The sequence below is a fragment of the Athene cunicularia genome (genome assembly GCF_003259725.1).
Source record: "Athene cunicularia isolate RWA chromosome 18 unlocalized genomic scaffold, athCun1 chr18_part1, whole genome shotgun sequence".
Taxonomy (NCBI): domain Eukaryota; kingdom Metazoa; phylum Chordata; class Aves; order Strigiformes; family Strigidae; genus Athene; species Athene cunicularia.
In genome coordinates, this window is record NW_020799123.1 from 6,412,072 (window position 1) to 6,421,182 (window position 9,111).

A 9,111-nucleotide genomic window follows, 5' to 3' on the forward strand; every position below is an offset into this window, starting at 1 on the left:
CTGCGGGGCCTCGGGCGCCGCTTCCCCGGGGAGCCGCGGGTGGAGCTTCTCGATGCGGGAGCAGTACCGCTGCCTGCGGGAGGACCTGGGGGTGAGCGGCCACGGCGGGGGGTGTTTGGGGGGGAGATTGCGCCGTGTTTACAGGAGATCTCTTCCTCCCCCCGTGGATATGCAAAGCAGAGGGGAGGGTTGGTCGGTGGTTGTTTTTTAAGGGGGGTGCTACAATGGGTTGTTTCATGCGAGCAGCCTTAATTTGTAGAGTGATAATTAGTGCTTTTTCTTCCAGGAGGATTGCCAGCCCTTTACAAAGAGGTGTGTGTGTGTGGGAATTGGGAATGAGTGATTCTGTCATAAAAATAACTGGATGGAACTATTCGCTGAGCCATCTTCAGCTTGTTCTTTACCGACTCGGGGACTGCCCTCGCCATGCAGCAGCAGTAACAACTTATCTCAAGTGCTCCGAGCGCTCTGCAAGTGTTAATGCAGCTCCATAGCAGGGCAAGAAATAAAAATGTTATATACGGGTTTTGTACAGCTAACAAAGCCCCTTATCTGTACCATCCCCTCTGCGTGCTCTGACAAGCAAAGTGCACGGTAGGTAAGCAATCTAGGACAGTATGTAAAAAGCTTGTGGTACACCCTGAATCTGTGCAAATTGTTGCTATTTTTAATGTTTGCTAATGGCTGAAGGAATACCAGGCATTTGCAAGGCAAAATTAAAAGTATTGTGAAACCAGACTTCACACCTCCTTCTGGTTACCGCAGGACAGTTGGAGACTCTCTAAGAAAACGAAATGGATGCTGATCCAGGCTGTGCCCTGCACTTCCCCTAAGAAGTTCTAAGATCCTGTACTGAGCGTGTAGATTTTTTACCACTAAGAAATGACAGCTCACATTCATTTTCCTCCTGTTTATAGCAAGGTACAGGCTCCTGCACCAGTGAGACAGGCAGGAGCGCTGGGTCTGGGCAGCATTTCCACAGGCTCCAAACTGACTGAGATTTCATCGATGGCTATTGATGCTCAAAACTTCCTGAAACTAGAAACTTGTAAATATAGGGAGGAGGCATGATGTGTTTATCATTTTATATAAACAAGCATGTTTTATTGCTTAAATGAGTATTCCTTAAGTGAGTGCCATTTAGGTATAGTGGGACAAAAAAGTGGCAAGTAATTCAAGGGGCCGTGGATTTTTATTTGTTCTTAGGCAGAAGGTCTACAATCTGATCTGAAAGTTGCGTTCTGTTTCTGGCATTCCCATTCCCTAATTTGGTTCATGCTCATCCTGTTCCTTCCCAGACCTTAGGCATGTCAATGGAATAACTAGATAACTGGTTTGAATCCCATGCAGATCAGCAGTGGCAGAAAGCTTTTATCTTACTGTTTGTTGTTAGCCTGGCTTCCTAAGGAAATCAGGTTTATGTAGTTGTGCATCTGTCCCCCTCTTCAGTAACCTCTGGGGCTCTGGGCTATTCTAGGTACATTTGGCAGAACAAAGTTTTAAAGATTTGAAGCTCCTACAGGTTTTATGTAAATACCACAGCTGGTCAAAAATAGAGACCTTGTTTGTTCTGCCAGGACAGTGCAGGGCATGTGGGATGCAGGAGAAGGTCTCTCCTTGCCTCTGGCTGCAGGAAAAGCTTTGGCAGGAACTGGCTGCCTGGACACGGAGAGCAGCGTGTCCGTCCTGTGGCAGCGGTGTGCAGGGGTCTGCGGGGCCGCCTGACGGTGCAGAGAAACCCAATCTGCAGTTTGTCGGGTGTTGAAAGGAGGGGGATCAGCCTGACACCAAGCTCTTTGTGGCAGGTGTCTGCTCGCTCTGTCCATGAACGCCCCATGTAGTAAGATACTATCGTGACAGGGGGGGTGGGAAGTACTGAGATACTGGTTTCCACACTGCCCCTGCCCTCTTATGAAGATGCTTTGTTAGTGCTCAGCGGCTGCCTCTTGAAATCTGAACCATTACTTTGCTTTTTCTTTTTTAATTGTAAGTTGATCATTAATTTCACATTGTAAATCCATTTCATTTACAAAGTATTTTGCTCAAGACTTCCTTTATTGTACTTACCTAACTGGTCTCCTGTGTGTACAGCAATTTTGTTGATGGGGATTTATCTCCCAGGCGTTTAGGATGTGTTACCTGGCCCCAGACAGTTTCAAAAAAGGATTAAACATCTCCAGGCAAAATTTTCTAGAATTATTTTTAAGTATTGCAAATGGAAAGCTTAGGGATAGATGTAATTCTTCCAGTTTTGTATCCAAGTTGTTATCTTGATAATGGAAGTTGAAACATCCAGCAATGGTGGCATGAGAAGGAGGAAAGAAAATTATTTTACTTTCTAGTCTCTTTTTTTGTGGGGGAGAAACGGCTTTTTCTTCTAAGAGTCATCAAATCCAATTTCTTTTTCCAGCAAAGCCAGACTTTGGTGTGACATGGTGGAAACTTGCCAGTTTCTGGTGTCTTGCTGTAGGATAAAAGAGCTTTCAGACACAAGCCCTGATTCTGTAATTGAATCTCCTTGGGAAGAGCTCCAGGGAATTGTTGCTGAGATCAGTGAGGCTTTGCATGGAAACAGAGATCTGGGCAGATCTGATTGCCACATCTTCATCTAGAATCCTTAACCTCTTCTGATTTGCATGTTAAATCAGCCAGTGCTTCCAAATTTCTGGCTGTTGATTTATGAGTATTTGTAAATTATGATAACTGAGTGAGCACCGTGATCTGGGAGACTTGTTTAATGGTGACTCCTTCTCACTGCTGCTTAATTGAAATGTTTTTATGTTGATGTTCCACTGGTGATGTAGAGAGCAAGGAGACCATCAGCTGGACGGTAAAGAAATCTTGTACAATTTCTAAGCAAAGGCTGCCAGCCTGCCTTTGAAGAATACTTAACAGAGAACTAAGTTTTCCGAATTATTTGCTGGCATGGGAATCTACAACTTTCATGTGTGCAAGAAAAATGCTAGCTTGGCACCTCTGGAGCTCACTGTATGATGCCAGGGAAGGTAAGATTAATTTGTCTTAAGGTAGAATTGATATTGGAAGCTTAACCTCTCTGTCTGAGAATGAAACTTAGGCCTGGAAGAGGACTCAGCCCTTAATGCTGCTGAGATGGCCACTGCTGCGGGCTTTGTCATGATGGGTTGTGTGATAAGGGAAGCCGTCCGCTGTGACCTGCACTGAAATGCTCTGATTTAACCCAGGCCACTGAACAGTCACCAGGTAGCAATTTTTAAAATTAACTAACCAGAGTTGGATTCACACCAGTGAACTGCCTAATAACAAAAGGTGCGAGAATGTCTTATAAGTAAATTACAAAAAAAAAAAAAAAAAAAAAAAAAAAAAAAGGCTGGAAGGACAGTCCTACTACCTAGAGGCACAGGAATTGCCCTGGAAATACTACTTTTCCTTTTAAAGATTAAAGATGCCACATATTAATTTTTTTTTTACCTTTCTGCACCATTTTTTAGATACTTTAGCCTGGGAAGACATTGCTCCTCCAGTAATCTTGTTTCTTTCATATTTATACACACTTAAAAATTACTCTAACTTTGGAGACAAACTCCTCGCTTTTTTGCAATTAAATTTCTCTGATTCATGTGGCATCCCACATGCATGTATTGAAGGCGGCTTTACCACTGAGAGCAGGTGCAGAGGGAAAAGGGATAAAGCTGTGATCCCCTTAAGTATTGCTCAGTCCGCCGCTGAGGTTGTGTGCTCTGAGTCAGATGAGAGGAGCAGTAGGTGGGACCCACCCTTATCACCACCGAGCCTAGCCCAGCTGGGGCTCTTAGGGGTGCACAGGTCTGTTCACAAAGCCAAAGGTTCTTGTGGCAGCACAGGGATCCACCTCTGAATTTCCTGCTGCAGTCTCAGTCTTTTAAGTAGACTTTGCACGGATGTGTTACCACAGAGGAGCAGCTGTCCATGCTGAAGTCAAGATCTGCTCCTTTAACAACTGTTATTTTAGTGTATGATCGAAAATCGTAGAAAGCAGCAAAGAAATGTAGCTTTCCTAACTCTCCCATCCTCTTCCTTTCCACTTGCTGAGTTTTTTGTGGTCTAAAAGGATTAACCCCAAAAGTGTGGGTGTGCTGACCCGGCCCCTCTGTGGAGGATGGTAGTTAGCATGGTCACATCACCCTTTTTATTCTGAAGGAAAAGAGGGCTACTAGATAATACGTGTGTCTACCCATTCATCCCTGGTAAATTCCTGAGCCATAAGCAAATTTCAGTCAAATGTGACAGAAGACCAAAAGCCTCAAGCTTGTTCCTTTGATTTTCACAAGAGTTAGTAGAGAGAGACCTGCTGGGGAGGGGTGAGGCGTGAGCTCTCCCTCCATCCGACATCAGCAGGTTGAGCTGTAGATCAGTGCCGTGTTTGTGGTGCTACTCATGGAGCAGCTCGCAGAAACAAAGCCAGGTTAGGATCAGCTCGCCTCCTCACTCCAAACAAGCTACCAGAGAGTTAACTCCTCATTACTGTATGCCTGAGCTGGATTTTTCCTGGAACCCTGAAGGTGAGAAACTTTATAATCCACTCCTGGTGTGAAGCGTTGCCTCACTCTCTGAAGTGCTGCCCCTTTGACAGCTGTTACACACGGGGTGACCAGACAACCGTGGTGCACAGAGCTCAGATAAAAGCATGGGCATTGCTAATGGATCTCCTGTCTCTTGCAGGCTAAGGTAGCCAGCATCTATGAATCGCCTGGCTTCTTTCTAGGGTTGGATCCAGTTCCAGGAGCCCTTGAAGCCATGCAGGAGATGATCCACATGCAGGAGTAAGGACACTTTGCAGCCTTTTTCTATTCTCTTACACACTTTCCCCTGACTGCTAATGAAGGCTGTTTCTTTTCAGCACCGAAGTCTTTATTTGCACAAGTCCTCTCCGGAAATATGAGCACTGCATCGTGGAAAAGGTGGGAGAGAATTTATTTTACTGCTTTTAACGCTGCTTTTGCAAGGTCTCGCTATTTCATACCACCCAAGCCGGAGTCGGTCATTTATAAAGACAGTAGCTGGCGCAGGCTGCTAGGCTTCCCTGCCATCCCTTTGCCCGAGGGGCAGCTGCCCAGGCACAGAGTAATAGAGCGGGATGGGGAATCTCAGAGGGCCACGCGATGCCAGGCTTACTGTGGGGCACGTGAGCCCTGTGCTCTTGGAGCTGGCGTGACTGCTGCTCCAGCTGGGTCAGCGGTAGCATGGCCCCCGAGGGTGGGATATTCCCAGGGGATTCCACACTGGAGAATCCTCAACTGACAAAACCTTCTGTCTAAATCCAGAGCCTGATACCCAGCTATCCTGAAAGAGGTCAATGCTGAGTTAAGAGCAGGCTATAGGAATTAGTCCCGTTGGTCACTGGCACAAGAACAGAGATGGGAGACCTTAATCACTGGAATGAGTTAGATGGGCACAGTCCACGTGCTCTGGGCAAGCAGCCAGCGCCGCTTGCAAACCCAACAATGATTAGGCACGGCGAACGCAGCGCTGGCTGAAGGCTGTTACAAGTGCAGGTTAAATCCATGTTCTAGGCCATTGCCAGTCACTGTGACAGGGATTCGCAAACGCAGATGTGGGTTTACAGGGGAAAAGATTGCTGTACTAGGGCTCACCTGACTTGAGCAGTGTGCGAGCTGAAAGTGCGACAGGATTTTCTCCTATCTTATTCCTTGCCTCTGCAGTATAAGTGGGTTGAAAAACATTTGGGACCAGAGTTTGTGGAGCGGATTATCCTAACCCGAGATAAGACTGTCGTATCTGCTGACTTGCTGTTTGACGACAAGGATACCATTAGAGGTTTGAAAAGCATTTGCACCGACTGCTGTTAGCTGGGGAAGGAAACCCCCCCCACCCCAGCTGACTCCAGCTTTCCTGCCTTGCCCCCCTCAGGTGCAGAGCTGAACCCCAGCTGGGAGCACGTCCTGTTTACCTGCTGCCACAACAGGCACGTCCAGCTGCAGGCACCGCGCCGGCGGCTGCTCTCCTGGGCGGATGACTGGAAGGCCATCTTGGAGAGCAAGCGCAGGCAGTGACACAAAAAGGAGACGCTTTGCTCTTCCCACTGCTGGGGGAACCAGCTCATCTAGCAGAGGGACCCGTTCCCAGAAGGCCACGAGCACGGCCACCCGGGCAGGGGCACTACGGGGGGTCAGTTGTACTAAGAAATGAGCTGCCCCTGTTAGATGTGCTGCAGAGCTGACTCCTCTCCAGGTTTCTGGAAGATTGCTCTGCATTCGGTTAATCTGCATAGAGTTTTGGATGCTTGGTGTTGGTGAAGAGAAACTATAAAATTCAAGCAGTTGTGGGGGTTTTTTTTTTTTTTTTTTTTTTTCTTGTGTGCATGTGCTTTTAACCTCACTTCCACTTGCTTTGGCTTGACTGGGGCAGAGGGGAAAAGAGGAAGTAAAGCTCTGAAACTTGAACAGACACAGCGTGGGTGTCTGTCAGGGAGCGCTGTGCTCCACAGCCAAACCTGGATTTTATGTATTTAGCCACCCTGGCTTTTGAGTTGCCTTTTGCATCACTGGCTGATAATGAAAGGAGACCAAGCTGGCTTCAATTTCTGATCCATGTGCATGGTGAGTAAGAGTGGGCGAAAGCTGGGCTGCAAGCACTGTAGAGGAGTATTTATGAGCTTATACAAAACTGTTTACACAGCATTTAAGTTAATGTTTTATTAAGAGAAGCTTTTACAAGACAGCTGTTCTCATGATCCAGACTGCCATAAGCTCTTTTTTTAAATCTTCACCTTTCTCACCAGTGGTAATGAAAGAAACAACTTTCCACTTCCTCACATATAGGATAGCTACAACCTGCCCTGTGTAGTGCCTGTGCGTGATGACAGGATGGCATATTGAGTACCAACTGGATGCAGTAGGACTGCAAACTGCCAGGGCAGGGAAACACCTTCTTTCTTCTGCAGGAGAAATAAAGTTTATGTGATATTTCAAAAGTCATTTGAGTTGACATTGAAGAGGAGAGTGGCAGCAAAACCAGCCCAGAGCTGGAGAGTATATAAGCTGCTCAATAACCCAAGCAGAAACCCCCCTAATTTCTGGGAGGGGTTATTTGTGCAAGCTGGGTGCTGGGCTGTACTTGGCAACCTGCTCTCCAACAGCCATGACCTGTTTTATTTTAAATATTTGCCCAAAGTTTTAGCTGTGTGCTTGGTCTGACTGACATGTTAGTGCTGTACCATCCCCTTTATTAATTAAAATCCAGTGCTAGTATGACCAATTTCCCTCTTCAATGTTGTTCTTGACACACTCTTGCCCTGCTGAGCAGAATGTGGAGGCCTGGGAAAACAGAGGGAGGTCTCCCTCTCAACAACTGCATGTTGTTCTGACAGCTTCAGTCCTTGGGGAGAGGAATCCCCACGGCTGTGTGTTTGCTCAGATTCCTGGCCTCTTCCACTTGCAGTGGCGTGCAGTAGTCCTCCAGGAAGACGGTTGCCAGATTGCTTAGCCTTCTGCTGGCTGAGAGGGAGAAGCGAAGCATGCACTCCACCACCGGGAGAGCCGTGGTCTGCTGGCGCGACTGCGGCGTTGTCAGGTACATCAGTGTGGTGACTGCTGACATGACTGTCTCCTCGTTGGAGCTGGAGAGGCAGTTGATGATGGGCTCTACCCCATTCGCCTCCAAGATGTAGTCTTTGTTAGTTTTATCCAGGCACAGGTTACAAAGACCACCTGAAACAGCAAAAGAAAGTGTCCGACACATTAAAGACAAACTCATCTCTCCACACCCTCATCTTTTTGTCAGTGCTGATACCTCTTTTCTAATACAGAGATAAGCATCCAGATTTTCTGTGAGATTTGGATGGAAAATTTTTAATAGCTTCCTGGGCAATCTTTTCTTGATTCTTTCCACCAAAACAATCCTCCTCCTGTATGTCATTAGAGGGCACTGTTACTGCTGGACATAACCTCTTCAACAGAATGAATTCCAGTATCACTTAACCCTAAAGGAGGCTACAAGCCAGCAGCTTATTGCAGGTGTTTTAGAAAAAGAGAACGGAGCTAACAGTACTATCCAAGAGGCACAGAATGTCTGATTTTAAAATTAAGATGAAGCCATATCCTGGTGTAGCTCAGCCACAAACCTTTAAAAATCAAAATACATTTATTATCATCATCTCATGGAATGACTCACAATTAGGATCTGGCCCCTTAGCTTATGTTCAGGCCATGATGAATCACCATAAGGCAGTTCCTCAGAGGACTTAACTCAAAAATTCCAAGTTTTCTAGAAGACTGGTTGTCAGTAGCAGAATAATAACATTGGATCCTATAGTGCAGCAGTCATTAATACATAAATATTGTCCTGTATGACTGCTGCTCTATGGGAGAGATTTCCTTAAAAAGTAATTCAGCTACTGTTTACTTACAGTCTAGGTAAAAAAAAAAATAAAAATCCAGAAAGCATCCTTAAGTGCAGCTGCTCAGTTAGGATGAAGAGGAGATGCCTTCCTCCTACCTCGCTCCCCATTCCACTTATTTTCCACTAAATGAGGCCTTACCACAGGGCATGGGGCTGCTCCTGCAGCACAGCTCCCTGCCTCTCACGGGGGGAGGTTAACCTCTAAACCAAAGTGTCGGGCCTGGCATCCCCCCTTCAGCCCCTTACGAGGGTACTGAGGCGCAGCCCTTACCAATCGCAAACTCCACGAGGGTCTCGTTGTCTTCGGTGAGCATATCAAGGAACAGATCGAGCACCTGAAGTTGCCGCAGGTACTCGTAGTTTTTGGGATCGTAGGCGAAGTTGGCCAGGTTCGCCAGTACCTGCTCCTTGGCCTCTGCAACAGAGAAGCGCCAGTCGTGAGGAAACACACTCAACATGAAGAGTGCCAGCAAGCAGCGGTGCCCGGGCTTACCTGGGCTGTCCGTCACCTGGAACTCGGTGACGAGGGCCTGCAGGTACTCCAGCCGGCCCAGCTCCATCCCGGGCCCGGCCGCGATGCGATGCCCCCAGCTCAGTGCCTAAGCGCCCGCGCCACACCCCGCGCTCGGACTCCCCTCCCCCGGGCAGCGGTTACAACCAGCAAGAGAATTCCCGGCTAACAGCTTCTCTCTGGCGGGGAAGTGCAAACGTGCACGTTTTCGGCCGAAAACG

At 47.3% G+C, this 9,111-nt stretch overlaps 2 protein-coding genes across 3 annotated transcripts; one reads left to right on the forward strand and one right to left on the reverse strand.

Moving 5' to 3' along the window:
• Nucleotides 1-6: 6 nt before the first annotated feature.
• Nucleotides 7-6,307, forward strand: NT5C (5', 3'-nucleotidase, cytosolic). 2 transcript variants are annotated; one of them, XM_026860959.1, is made up of 6 exons: nucleotides 7-91; nucleotides 4,681-4,781; nucleotides 4,859-4,919; nucleotides 5,682-5,796; nucleotides 5,890-6,049; nucleotides 6,080-6,307. In XM_026860959.1, exons 1-5 carry the CDS (start codon nucleotides 53-55, stop codon nucleotides 6,030-6,032), a joined length of 459 nt encoding a protein of 152 aa, XP_026716760.1. In that variant the 5' UTR covers nucleotides 7-52; the 3' UTR covers nucleotides 6,033-6,049; nucleotides 6,080-6,307. The 2 variants fall into 2 exon arrangements, with proteins under 2 accessions (XP_026716760.1, XP_026716761.1); XM_026860960.1 differs by lacking the exon at nucleotides 7-91 and adding an exon at nucleotides 1,646-3,005 and having other exon boundaries at nucleotides 5,890-6,307.
• A 352-nt stretch (nucleotides 6,308-6,659) lies between these two features.
• ARMC7 (armadillo repeat containing 7) lies at nucleotides 6,660-9,026 on the reverse strand. The gene is made up of 3 exons (XM_026860954.1): nucleotides 8,873-9,026; nucleotides 8,651-8,794; nucleotides 6,660-7,688 (listed from the first exon to the last, which is right to left on the reverse strand). The coding sequence occupies exons 1-3, from the start codon at nucleotides 8,937-8,939 to the stop codon at nucleotides 7,351-7,353; spliced, it is 549 nt and encodes a 182-aa protein (XP_026716755.1). The 5' UTR covers nucleotides 8,940-9,026; the 3' UTR covers nucleotides 6,660-7,350.
• Between the last annotated feature and the right edge of the window lie 85 nt (nucleotides 9,027-9,111).

Excerpts from the sequence above, each read along its gene's own strand:
- ARMC7 (XM_026860954.1), bottom strand. The coding sequence starts at position 8,939 with ATGGAGCTGGGCCGGCTGGAGTACCTGCAGGCCCTCGTCACCGAGTTC. Across the intron at positions 8,795-8,872 it reads CCAGGTGACGGACAGCCCAG|AGGCCAAGGAGCAGGTACTG; the intron begins GTAAGCCCGGGC and ends TCTCTGTTGCAG. Across the intron at positions 7,689-8,650 it reads CCTCGTGGAGTTTGCGATTG|GTGGTCTTTGTAACCTGTGC; the intron begins GTAAGGGCTGCG and ends TTGCTGTTTCAG.
- NT5C (XM_026860959.1), top strand. The coding sequence starts at position 53 with ATGCGGGAGCAGTACCGCTGCCTGCGGGAGGACCTGGGG. Across the intron at positions 92-4,680 it reads GCCTGCGGGAGGACCTGGGG|GCTAAGGTAGCCAGCATCTA; the intron begins GTGAGCGGCCAC and ends TGTCTCTTGCAG. Across the intron at positions 5,797-5,889 it reads CGACAAGGATACCATTAGAG|GTGCAGAGCTGAACCCCAGC; the intron begins GTTTGAAAAGCA and ends TGCCCCCCTCAG.